The sequence below is a fragment of the Chaetura pelagica genome, unplaced genomic scaffold, assembly GCF_000747805.2.
Source record: "Chaetura pelagica isolate M959 unplaced genomic scaffold, ChaPel_1.0 scaffold531, whole genome shotgun sequence".
Lineage (NCBI taxonomy): Eukaryota > Metazoa > Chordata > Aves > Apodiformes > Apodidae > Chaetura > Chaetura pelagica.
In genome coordinates this window covers 3,746,732-3,760,525 of record NW_009952362.1, presented here as the reverse complement: position 1 = coordinate 3,760,525, position 13,794 = coordinate 3,746,732, and the positions used below count along the sequence as shown (strand labels likewise).

The 13,794-nt window shown below is 40.9% G+C and overlaps 1 protein-coding gene across 1 annotated transcript in view; it reads right to left on the bottom strand.

Moving 5' to 3' along the window:
• Positions 1–13,794, bottom strand: part of TCF7L2 (transcription factor 7-like 2 (T-cell specific, HMG-box)) — a 181,413-nt gene that overhangs the window by 21,722 nt on the left and 145,897 nt on the right. Inside the window, exons 3-4 of the mRNA XM_010007934.1 lie at positions 4,565–4,697; positions 2,414–2,516 (exon numbers count right to left, since the gene is read on the bottom strand). Coding sequence (XP_010006236.1) covers positions 2,414–2,516; positions 4,565–4,697 — 236 coding nt within the window. The remainder of the gene's footprint in view (positions 1–2,413; positions 2,517–4,564; positions 4,698–13,794) is intronic.

Genomic DNA, 13,794 nt, shown 5'->3' with positions numbered 1-13,794 from the left:
AGAGAGAATGAGAGAAAGAAAAAAGGGTTTAAAAAAAATAAAAAAACACAACAAAAAACTTCTCTCTGCACAGTAAGCTTTATTCTCATTTGATCAGAACAAAAATCTTGGGGATTGTACAGCAAGGATCAAAGGAAAGAAACACAGAACAATTTGAATGCCATAAATCTGATAGGAATGGCTAATTAAATTTTATAACCTCTGCTTATGTCAATAGAGACCCTCTCCCCAAGCTGAAACTAGGTGTTTTGTTGTAATAATTAAAGGCGAAGTCTCGCTTGCTTTAATGGAGCCATCACACTAATTGAGGGCTACACATCCAAAGGAAAACAATAATGAATGTAAATTTATACCAAAATAAAGTACAGTGAATCAAAGGACTTCAGTTGCGCTTTGGGCCTCTTTCGGTATTTAGATCTCGGTGAGAAAACATTAAATTAACAGAGCTTAATTTGTAGCCTTTTGTCAGATTAACAAGTGTTGACAAGAGTTACCGGGGGAGAGTCCCCAAGAAGTATTGTGGGTAACCAATAGACAATCACACCTCATTACAATAATTAAAAAATACAGCAACATGCAAAACAGCATCCTCATGAAAGACACACAACTTTTTCTGACTGAGGTTTGTCTGTGCTGGCTAGTTGTTTTCATCTGTCCTTCAACTATATCATCTGACTGAGCAGGACGCTTTCTGGGGGGTACTATGGTAGAGACATCCTGGTCAGTTGAGGACAGGTGGGTTGGGGAGCTGATGGTGAAGCACAAGTGGCAGCGAGAGCAGAAATAAAAACCTTGGGCTACTTCTGCAAAGTTGGCCATGCCACTCTCCTAGAGCAAAAGCACATGCGATGGTATCATCTCTCAACAAAACCCACTTGGAGAAGTCTTATGACCTGTGGGTAGATATTTATACCTTGGGTGTTTACTTGTTATAAACCAGCAGTGGTGACAGTCTTCCTATGACAGAGGTGGCCATTACCACCTGCCTGATGAAACTGGCCACACATGGCAGTATTTGCATGGGTTTGGCAGCAATGACATTAGGTTAAAGGAGGACAAACCTGTGTCTGCACATGTAAAGATGTAAGGCTCTGAGACACAGATGAGCAATGGGGCTCAACAACAACCAGGAGTTTCTTCCCTAGGCTCTCATGTCTTTAATGTTCCTAACTTTTGGCACTAGCTGAGTGTATTTGTTTTAAACACTTAGGCTGTTACTGCACAAACTTGAGCTAAACAGTTGCTGCAGAGAAGCATGAGATGGCTGCACTGCAGCTAGGTCCTGCAAGCAAGAAAGTAGAAAAGAAGCTGACATGCATTCTACCAGCATTCAGTGTCCTAGGTTGGTTTAGACCAAGTTGCTCAAAGCCCCATCCAACCTAGCACTGAATGCTTCCGGGGGGGAGCAACGACATCCACAACCTCTCTGGGGAACCTGGGCCAGTGACTCACCACCCTCATTGTAAAATATTTCTTCCCAATATCTAATCTAAGTCTACCCTCTTTCAGTGTGAAACCGTTACCCCATGTCCTATCACTACATGCTCTTGTAAAAAGTCTCTTTCCAGCTCTCCTGCAGGCTCCCTTCAGGTACTGAAAGGTTGTTACAAGATTAAATCAAATCTACTATACAAAAGGCTTAGGTAGAGTTTAAGTCCATTATAAACCAATTTAAGAGATGGCAACATAAGAAAAAAAAGAAAATAAGGACTCAGTTGTTGGAAGGAACCTCACACCCAACAAGGCTCTGCAAGTGGGATATAAGGAGCTGAAAAGAAAACAAAATCCCAAACTGACTTTCCATGGCTTTTTTCTTAGCCAGTCTTAAAGCAAACTAATTCCTTTTTCTTGTTTGCAAGAAAATTCCTTTCCTCAGATGCCAACTTCCCAGCCACGTCTCAACCAGGAATGCTGCTCACTGGCTGATATAAAGCTCTACTGTTCCACAAGAAAAATAAAAGAGGTTTCAACAGAAAAGGCCAATGAAATTAAAGCTGCACTTTCATAGTAAGGATGGTCCTGCTAAAAAAGTTCATTAGAATCCTCCTGAGCTGCGAGAAACCTAAATTTGAGAAAACCCCATGTGGTGCAGTGTAAGGGCACTAACAAGAAAAGGAAAGTTCCGCAGATAGGTTTTAAGATTCATGCTTCACAAGCCATCAGCTGGCTAAGACAACATGCAAACCTAGGCCCAACAGCTCATGTTTGCTTAAGACCACATGACCTGGCATAAGTTTTAATTAATCTTCATGAGGTGGATAAATTCATAACCACTCAATGAAGTGGTAGTTGGCAAACAGACTTATCTCAATGCTGCCACACATGCACACACACACACACACACACAGAGTGACAAACATAAATTTTACACATCAAAAAAGAAAAAGGAAATAAAAAAAATGGAACTCCTTACTGTGGTACTAACCATCCTAGCGGATGGGGGATTTGTCCTACAGTGCCCGGTGATAACGGATAATAAGGAGATATATCTGGAGGATGTGGAGGCCTTGGAATTCCTATGGAAGAAGAACATATAGCAGCATTAGTACTGAGATATGGAAATAAAATCTAAGGAAAACTCACATATGTTTCAAAATTGCCATAAATTCTTCTTTATTACAACACTCGTGGCTTCACTTTGGGTTTCTGAAGGTGGTTTCACAGTCTTGTTTTATACAGTGATGCCTCTTGGCATCTTGTTAAATGAGATTCAACCACAAAAACTGATGTGATTTGCTCCCTGTTAGGTGCTGCCTTAAACACTCAATAGAAAGATGGTCCCTTATTTAACTACATGGTTATTTTAGCCTCAAAGTCACCAAAAAACCACAGGCCCTACCCATACTTTGTGTACTCAACAGAATGGTGTTATTCCAAAGTAACCTCCAAAATGAACTACCAAGTCATTATAACTGCAAATGATGTTTGCTTTTGAGCAAATCTAGGAAACCTTCCTGAAACCTGGAAGTGGAGGGGAGAACCCCTGGAAGTTCTTGCTAAAAAAGGGGGGCAGATGCAGACGGTGTGCAAGGAAGGACAGGGAGCCCATCCATCCTGTCTAAAATTGGTGCAGTTCCTACTCGGAGAGCAGAAATTGGCTCCAGACACAAGGTTTAAATCTCAACCCTCCTTACCTTAAGAGCAAGCAGGAATTACTCAAGAGGAATAAGGGTTACAAGACTGGGTCTTTTAATTAACAAGCCTGAGTACAATTACACCACAGAAGCAAAATTAAAACAGAGAGCATTAGAAGGAAGGGGTACTGTATTCATGGCTAAAAACTATTTTTTTAAGTCACTCAGGAAGCTTTTAATCTCTAAATTAAATCTCCTTGTGTGACATTTTCATGCAGACATTACTTTTTCTCCATTACAAAACCCAAACAGATTAACTAGGCTTTAACCATCCGGCGAGCTATTTGCACACTTGAAAGAATGTTCACAGAAGAAAAGTAAACAGTCCACAGACGTTAATCATATGTTTTACGATAACCATTTAAAAGCTATTCCCTGTACTACCATTATTTAAATGAGAGGTTGACTATGCCACTCAATTGCAATACCCAGGGTTGGTGAGATGGATTCCTTTTAAGCCATGTGAAGTTAGCATTAAGCACAATTAAAAGGGGGCCCCAATTGAAGCATGGGGAATGAAAAGCAGCTAATGCATGGCATCACTGAGGGGCTGGACTTAGATAAATTATCTGCATACGTTAAGGCCAACAGAGAGCAATTTCTTTGACATGAACTCGGTTTCCAATTAACTAGCTGGGATGTGGACTAACAAAAACAAACCCACTGTCACTAGGAACTCAGTGCAGCCTGAAGAAAGAAGACTGATGCTGTTTGACTTCTCTGGGCCCTCAGGTTAAACAGGGACTCTTAAAAAGTTAGAATAACATGTAAATTCTGCTCTATAACACCAATAAATCTAGTAAGGGTTTTACATGATGTTCTATATTCAAGAAGACTGCCCTTCAGGCTGAACTGAGAGTTGGGTAGACTTCCATTGGGGAAAAGAATTGTGAGTATAGAGCTGGAACTCAGTAGTTAGCGTGGAGGCAAATTCAGCATTATAGGAGAAAAATGACTGAACTCCTGACACAGAAACAATGGGATTTGGGGAATTAAAAGAGACTCATTTTGATACCGGTCACGACCCACCACCTTTAATATTCCAGCTGCAGTCTTCTAAGTGCAGATCAGAGAATGTACATGTTTAACTCTCTGGGTTGTGCATGCAAACCAAAGACTTGGTAGATCCAACTACTAGATGGGGTATCATGCTTGCAAAGAAACACACCTGCACATGACCTCATACATGCAACTCTGGTGTCACCCTGCAGAAGCTTTATGAAAATTCACCCAGTAGATTTCTTTCTGAAGCCTAACTGGCTTAAAAAAACCCTATATTGTCCATGTTCTTGCATGTGTTTGCCATTTCACGTGCCCCCTTTGGTGCTCCAGCATGGGAATCCTTCCTCCCGCACTCGTTCCCCTTCATGCGCAACATGGAAATTCCACCCACCCACTCTCAAAAAAACCCCAAACTATTTCCCACCTACCTGTTTTGGGATCTACATCGGCTGGTAAGTGTGGAGGAGGGTTTCCTGGTGTGAAGTGCTCATTGCTGTACGTGATAAGCGGCGTAAGAGGGTGTACATGGTGTGGGTGCTGCACAACTGGCACTTTGTTAGACTGTCAAGAGAAAAAGGTCAATGATGTTAGAGGAATGCCAGGTACTCCCCATTGCAGCACAAGGCATGATAGAGAAATCTAAGCACTCAGGATTTCAACATGGTCCTCAGACTTTTCCAGATCTCTTCTTTGTGTCACCTTTGCTGTTTTCCCACCCTCTTGCTTAAAACCTACTCACACACTTTCCTTGCTCTTGAGTGTCCTTAATATTTTTGACCTCTCATACTCCTGTATGGAACAACAGCAATGCTTTAAGGTTTTTTTCATTATTTTTTTTTTTAAAAAAAGAAATATTGTCCTTTACCTGGAAGATGCAGGCAGACTCCTCAGTGAGGGGCTGACAAAGTCCCCCATTTAATTAGCAGGAGAACCAAATGCTCACTGACCTGTAGGTCTTTTCCTTTCCCCTTCCTGTCCTTGCTTTCAGTTCTGCATTTTACTGCTCATTGCAAGTACTCCAGATAAAAAGCCTTTGTAGTGCTAGAGTATTCCCTTCATCAGCAAGCATTAAGCTGACAAGCGATCACCTGCATATTTTATATATATATTTTTTAGAAGAGCTGATTAATTATCAATTCATCAGAGAGCGCTAATAAGTGGAAACCGGATACTGATGAATTAGGCTACTAAAATATTCAGCTATATAAATAATAGCACAAAAAACAGATAAAGCTGTTGGAATTAACACTCTTGTGGGGGGAATAATCACACAGATACGAGGCTTTCCCTGCCACAGTCCTAGCTCTGGGGGAAAAAAAAAAAAATATATCTTTTTCCTAACTACAATAAAAACAAATAAGGAGTGAATGAATGAAAGGAAAAACCAGGCTGAACTGTAGCTTACCCTTACAAGATCACAAAGAAAAAATTAAGCTGAAACAAGCGAACTGCTGGACCATTTACTGCGAGTAATCCAATTGCAAAAAACCCTATTCCCCACAGAGGATTTTCACTAAAATCCTACAACAGGGACATTTAACCAGATTAGGTACCAGCAAAGATAAAGAGGCTGGTATTAGATGATGAATGGATTAGAGTCAGGTTTCATTTTAGAATGTGTCTTCATTTCCTTTTATTACTTTAAGTAAGGAACAACTTGCATTAACATCAAGTAAAGGGAATCACATTAAAATGAAGTGGTGATACCACGGCAGCTCCCGATAGCGCCACTGGTGTTCAGGGTCCACCAGTGCTTCCCTCCCCTGCTCCAACCCCACTGCTCACTCCCAGCACCCCCAAACACACACCCTGGCTGTGCCGCTTTAGATGAGTCATTATCTGATGTCGGTTTGAACGCTCTGAGCTTTCCTTAAAAGCATTTAAAAAATAATTCAGTTATTCCCTGAGAATGAGTTTCTAGACTAGGGGAAAGGAAGAGGAAAGATAGACTGAGAGCTACAAGGAGAAGAAACGTGTCTCCTCCTGAATAAACAAGAAGCCCCTCCACTGTGCTTTGGCCAAGCTAAGCTTCAGCTTTGGCTCCTCCAGGCACCCTGGGAGACTCCTCCAGCTCCAGCCCCTGCTGTATGAACCTATTCGACTCACCTCTTTGATAACCTGCAGAAAAAGTGTGCATCCAAGAGAAGCAAGCCAAAGAGCAGTGCTTATGCTCCCTACAACTTCTACCATATCTATTTCTTTCTGCAGCCCTTCCATGGAGTGATTCCCTTCTAATACCATGCTCGTGACACAGGAGAGTCCACAACACAGGACAGAGCATGGCTGTGACAGCCAACACTATCAATTACAGCACCTTGTGTTGGTTGGCTGCCAGTTGTACAATCAAGGACTACCGGCTGCACAGACCCGTAACAGGTTTGCATTAGAGGAGCTATGGGGATCTAGCCCCTTAATTAAAAAGCCAAAGGAGATGCTCTAACTCCAAATCTGTTATTTTCCAAGTGAATCAACCTTAGGAGTCCAAAAGTAACTGAAAGGTTTGGCAGGGGCTTCATGTAACATATCATATTACACACCATGCAAACTAGGAGGCATCTACTCAACACATGACAACATATGCCAAATAACCACTTGATCTGGTTTACACACACAAAAAAAATCATTCTCAACAAGAGGGATCTTGCTGGCCAAGAATTGTGTGAATTCTTGCTGTTAGATGACCCACAGGTTTGCAGCAGCTGTAACTGTGCTCTCTCAACGTCATCTTCACATCATTGTAAAAAGCCCTCACCCAGATCCTGACAGACACTGAGGGTTATCTTCCATGGAAAGCTTATTTTCACAGAAACTGAAACTGGTCAGTCCAAAAAAGAAATTAAGTGACAGAATAATATTAGAGGGTCAGACTTAAGCCAACAAACAAGAAACAATATGTGAGCAGAAAGCTGGACTGACATGCCCCTATCACCAAAGCCAGATATACCATAGGGGGCTATATGTAAACTGTGGGAAACTACCATACACTGCTTTGATACACCAAGACCCCCTGCAATATCTCCACAGAGCAGCACAAGTGCTAAATTAATACTATTTTACTTACCTTTCAGAAAAAGAAAAAATATATATATATATATTTTTAAAAGTCAATGACCAGGAGTTTTAACTTTAGTCTGCAAACTTTTCCTCAGATAAGTAATTTTTATTTGGGTGACTGTCCTGCAAACACCTGAATTCTATCAGACAATTCATATAAAGGTACTGGATCACAGAATCGTTGGGTAGGATATATTTTTGCCACTCTGATGGCTCAGGGGCAGAGGTGTGGAGAGAATGTACCTCAGGAAATGGGGAAACTTGTCATCTACATGCTTAAAAATATGCTCTCTGGGATAAAGGAGTGTGATCCACTTGCCCTGCAAATCAGTCAGCTCTGTATCATTAACCCAACCCAGGTTTGTATTCTGTTCTGCAGTGTTTATCAACACTGGGAAAAGGGACTGTAACTCAGCTCAGAATAGCACACATAATCTGCAAGCCAAGCTAATCATGCATAATATGCTAAATAAGCTGCTCTTTAAAAGCAGAATTCCTGAAGTTAACTAAGCTTCCTTGGAAAAGAGCAAAAGAAAGGACTAGCTGGGAATGAGCAGGAATTAATCCTGCACGTGCATCTTCCTTTGAAGTCAATGGGAGCTCTGACTGAGTAACAAGTGTGGTCCTAACCCCATCCACTGGCAATGAAAGGTAAACCACAGAAGCCATCAATAGAAGACACCTAATAGATGACCTCAGCCATTCCCCTGCAAAAGGCCCTTCTCCAATATGTATTTGCAAGTACTTTATCAAGGGTAGTTTTAAGCTAAAAGCCAATGTGAGAAGCAGGAAATTCTCTGGCAACTTGAAGAACTCCATTTATGGCTTTGTCAGGCAGGGAAAGGGGAGCTGCACTGGTACACACAGATTAGCATCAGGGCATGTGGAAACAGGGCATGGACAAGTGGAGATTTTTTGAGAGAAATCCCAGCACCTACAAAGTACCAAGTCATCTGCTGATAAATCACATCTCTCCACTGAAAGCTGCGGTCTCATACGCTGGGTTAGAGGGCATGGTAAAGAATTGCAAAATAACAACAGAAGTTTGCTTTTCTTGATAACCCCTGCCTGAAGGAAACCAGAGGAAATTGTCCCCATAGGGACTCAACTGCTAAATCTCTATATATTAATTTAAAATGCTTCTGGGAGTGCTTAAACACAGATGACTTTTGACAATAATTCAGCTCTGGAATGAAAAAAAAAATATTTATTTTTTTTTTAAATTAAAAAAGAAAAAAGCCCACAACAAATTTTTGGGCAGATACATGTTTGAGAAGGATAGTGAGATCCACTTAGCTTAAATTCTGATAGGTGCCTTTAGGGAACAAAAGAAATATCTGAACTTCAGATTTAAACTGCAGGGGATTGTGTGTATAAATTGCTGTGTATTAGTCTTTGTTGCATGGTAAGGACATTTCATTAACAGGATGAAAGATGCTTCTGTGCGTGTACAGCCCAATTTAATACACCCCACTGATGAATACTCCCCATTTATTGAAGAAGTTAATACATGCTATATAAATCAATAGTTCCTAAGTCTCTGAAAGCAACATAAGACTTGCATGAGATGAAACATTGTATTGTTGAGCACACAAAGAGAAGTCAACCTTTAAATAGGATGAGTTTGTTACTGCAATTTCTGTTTGCAAATTCACGGCTTGTTTGGCTTTGGAAATAAAAACACGGTATTGACTCCAAGACAAGAAAAAAAACATGCCAGAGAGACCAGAGGATTTGTCCTCTCCGGGACAACATGGTTCTAGTAGAAGCAGGTCTGCAAAAAATGCCACCCAGGCTGAAGACAAGCCACCATGCCATAGCAGCATCACAGCAGCCAAACCCTTCCGCCTCAGCGAGGCTGTTTCGCTGCTCCCGCCCAGCACAGCTGAACCTCCAGTGGCCGCTGGCAGAGGTCCCATGGCTGCAGCCAAGGGGGTAGCCCCTTCCCTGACCCAGGGCAACCTTTTAAGTGTACTTAAAGTCTCAAGCTCTGCTGGTGAGGCAGGGGTGGGCGGCTGCCTGCCAGGCACCTGCTGACCACACACAACTGGGAACGCCGCAAGGGAGAGACTGCTCAGGCTCCTGCACTCCAGACCCCTCCACTATGAGGAAGGGAGGAGGAATTAGAGCCCACCATTTACCTTAAAACCTATTAATCAACAGACCCTGAAAACAAATGGAGCTAGAGCTCCGCCTGTCTTTTTTTTTGTCATGTCCTCCTCTTCCCTGTTTCCTCATTGCTTTCCCTTTCTGCTGAAGAAAGATGGACCCTGAAAGTGCCTTTATGAGCCTAATACAATAAAACAAAAGCAGCACAGAAGAGGGTTTGTCAGCCTTTTCTCCTCCTCCAGGGTGGATGCAGAAGGTCAACAGTGGTCTTGAATTAGCAGGCCCTCCTGGAGTTGGTCACTGGGTTTAGCAAAAGGTACCATTCAAATACCAGTCCACATTAAAAAAAAGGTTTATAACTTGTATCCCTGTATTTTCCAGATGGTGCTATTGCAGTTATGCTGACTAGAGCCAGCAAAACGCTAACAGATATTCCTGAGCTGCTCTGCAGCTCCAAAGATGCTTGTTAAAGGACAGTTTCTTTTTTTCTAAAGGTTGATCTCTCCTTGGTTCTGCCTAGGAATGACACCCCCACCACCTAAATCACAAACTAAGTTGCAAGAAAAGGCAAATTCCAAAATATTGCTACAAATATTTGAACATGCCTCTGTTTCCAGCCTGAGTCACCAAAGCCAAGTACTTGTCAGTGCCACCCTGGCCCTGGGATCACCCGTGTGAGCAACCATCCTGAGTGGCACCCCAAACGCCAACAAGGAAACTGCAAACCATTTAGGTTAACCGAAAAGCTAAAGCCAACCAAACCCACCAACTCAGTCCTCATCTCCTTCCAAAGTATAAAAATTCAGTGCCAGTGATGAAGCAGTTCCTGAAAAAATTGAAGATTTAATTTTACCCAGCTCTGTTTAGCTAGTGGAGTCACAGTTTATTTTTTAAGGACGCCTTCACACCTGACTAAGCATTTTCGCTGAAAATTACTTCCCCTTTCTCCATTATGGCTGATACAGTGGTCTGAGTCCTTCCACAGTTTAATGTAGCTGATTTCTGCTGAAGGTCCTGCCCTAAGCTAACTCCCCATTGTAGTGGAAGACAAGGCCTCCATTGATAATCACAACTCACCCTGCTAAAAAATGGCTCATTTTCTTCTTTCACACAAATGATGACAGAAGCACTGACAACCATGTGCTGGGACAATACCCGCCCTAGACAGAGCTTCACAAAAAAACCAAAAAAAACCACAACAAAAAACAACCCCCTACTGCCCTCCCCTTAATATATTAAAAAAGAAAAAGGGGGACACACACACACAGAGTTTTTGCATCCTTCTGCTTCTTCCCCCTCCCTCCCTGACCAGTTCCCAGGCCAGCGAGCACCTACCTGCTACTGCAAGAACTGCCACCTTTCCAAAAAAACTCGTGTTCTATTAGAAATCTCTCAGACAAAACAACAACATCAGCTTCCTGGCTTTAAGTGTCCAGCAATTCATTCAAGAAAAGAATAGTTTTCTTCCATCCCACCCCCCCCTTAACTCTGATGAAGTGTCCCCTGCACACTGGAGCACTAAGCCACCCCGCTTGACATTTCTGGCATCCTTCCTGTAAGGGAGTGAAGGTACTGAGGGGAGGGGGTGGGGAAATGAGGATTTAAGATGTTCAGGAAATTTCCACTTAATTTTGCCAAAAGGCAATTATGTGAAATGATCTGGTGATAATTAGCATATGCCAAATCCTCTAGTGTAAAAGGGAAAGAACTGGGGTTTAGATACATAATTGCTGCCTGTTAGTTTTTATGCAGGAGAATTATAAACACTGGTAGCAAAACATTAGTACTAGGTGTGCTCACACTTTGCTTTCAAAGCTGTTGTTGACTGGAATCTTAGTGCAACGGTATTTATGGTGTTTTTTGAATTTTTTTTGGTAAAAAAACCCTAAAAAACAAACAAACTTGAGGTTTTAATACAAGTGAGGTTCTGCACCCATGTGGTGTTACTCTAATGTCAGTTAGACCCAGACAAGCACCTGCTTAGACAGAGCTGTGTATTTTGAGATCCTTCAGCATCACTTGTAAATTACATTAATGCCAGTCAGATTTCACCTCACGCATTTTCTTAATGCTTTACTGATAAAGAGAAAGCAGCCTGTTCCATCTGCTCTGCCTGCTCTTGGCACACAGATTTGGGCATGGGAGTTACCCCAGCCTATAGCCCAGAAACTGTGGCCTGTAGATATCCAGCCAAGCCTCACACTGCGTATCAAAATTAGATTATTTGTTCAACAGGTGAATTTCCCCGTATGAGGAAAACAGAGAAGTGCTTCAAATCTTTGAGTTTCAGGCACCGAGGTGCCCAGATCTATTTCTTTCATCATAAAAGAAGAGACACAGTTTCTTCCCCAACTTGACCAATACTTGGTGCTTTCTTTGCATACTTCAGTTAATTACTAGACAGATAATATCTCTGTAGAGCAGGCAAGCGTTCGTTTATCTCTAACAAGGCAAAAAGCAGAAAGACTTTTTGTACATTAGACTAAAACAAAAAACCACTGTTTTCTTAAGCAGTACCAGTACAAGGTGTGCTGGATACACCACCACTGAGCAAGTAGAGAGTGAAACCTCAGTAGGTCTTCAGGAAACAGTCCTGAACATAAAGGGCTGGGAAAAGGGAGAGATACAGAGCAATAATGCCAGCAAAAATATTCAGAAAAGACAAAAAGAAGTGAATATAAGCAAAAGGGAGCTTATAAGTGTCCTAATAAACCTTATTTATTATGTGGTTTGTATGAATATCTACTAATGCAGTTTTACTTACTGTCTAGCATTCTGCAAAATGCCACATTATAAAGAACTTTAATTCTTGTATATAAATCACGTATTTCAGCACTAGACAGACACATACTGTAATAGAAATAGATCCACTAATTTTGTTAGGATATCTGTGACTTCTGTTTACAGTAAAAACTTAAATGTGACGTTGTTAAAAAAACTATAAGAAATAAAAAGAAAAATCAGGATGCATGCCTATACCCACTTGTATTTGACAATTTCAGTAGTAACAGCATTATTAAAAAACGAACAGGCACATACATGCCTGAAGATATGATGCCAAGTTTTCAGTACAGCATTTTAAAATGCAGCATCACAGATTATAGTGGACTGGGCTCAACATTGATACACAATATATAAAGCAAAGTACATTAAATAACTTAATAAATAACAAAGCTCTAAAAAATGTTTACATTTTTAATTTGCTGAAATAATTACATACTGCCACAAAACAACTGAGCAATGAAATTAATTAAGTTCAGATCAATTATTTCTTGAATGAATACAGCTAAGTTTCCCTAAAAATGTGATGTGAAATGCATATCAGAACTGAAACATCTTGCAAATATTTTGGAAGGAATGAAACAGGCACATTTATACAGAGCTGTCAGGCCTTTTGCCCCAAGTCCCAATAAAAATAATTCCTCTAAAGGTAAAACGCTTACGAGATCTCACTACCAGCCGTGTAAAACCTGCATACGCAAACAACACGCAGTGAATGAAGAAACATCTAAATAACCATCCTTTTAGATTAATTCATTTTACATAAATTCTACAGAATTCAATCCCTTGTTTTACACGAGAAAATGCAAATAAATCATCCAAGCTACTCAAGCAAAGGTATCGCAGAGTACTGAAGTGATAGAAATTCTCCTCCTGGATGCAGTGACTCTCTAAGCAAGCTTGGCAGAGTTAGAAAAGAAAACAGCAAAAAACTCACGATTCCTACAAAACCTCTAGTGATGATGCAATGCTTTCTAAAATTCTTAAATACATTCCTATTTTCTGTGTATAGTTTTGGACAATGTACACAATTGGCAGAGGGGTAGATTTGCTTTCTGTAATATATATTATTAGGAGAAAAAAAAGTCTCATGGACTTCTGATAACGAACACAGAACCACGGTGTGAAAACACATGTTATCTCATATATATCAACATTCAGGATTATTTTTCTTATTTCTTTATCACTGAGTGAAATAATTTTAATGTACTGCTCCTAAAATTTTTATCTTTCATGTTAGAGCTGAGCTTCCTGAAGAACTGATAAAATGTAACTGTGTTTCAACTAAACACAGGATCAAAAGCACCCAATGAAAAACTCCTACATACTATTTTGAATAGTATAAAAAAAAAAATACACAACTTCATTTTGCGTATGACAAGAGTTAAACCATTCCACCTGCAAATGCCTTTAACTGCAGCGACGTGCCCTGCTACAAACCAACTTTTTCTCTTTTTGTTTTTTAAAAGAAAAAAAAAAGAAGCCCAAACATTTTTACCTTCATGGTTTCAGAGTTAAGGAAATATCGTACTGAACTGAAGAAAGCTTTGAAGTAGCCCCCTCCGACCCAAAGAAGAAAGAGAAAAGAAAAGCTAGTGATGTCATGGTCACTGTGTGAATGTCTGACTGCGGAGGTAACGCACAGCTAAAACACGCGCGCACGCTTCTCCCTCGCTGGTAACCATTGTTCAGCATCCAGAAATCAGCCCCTCCA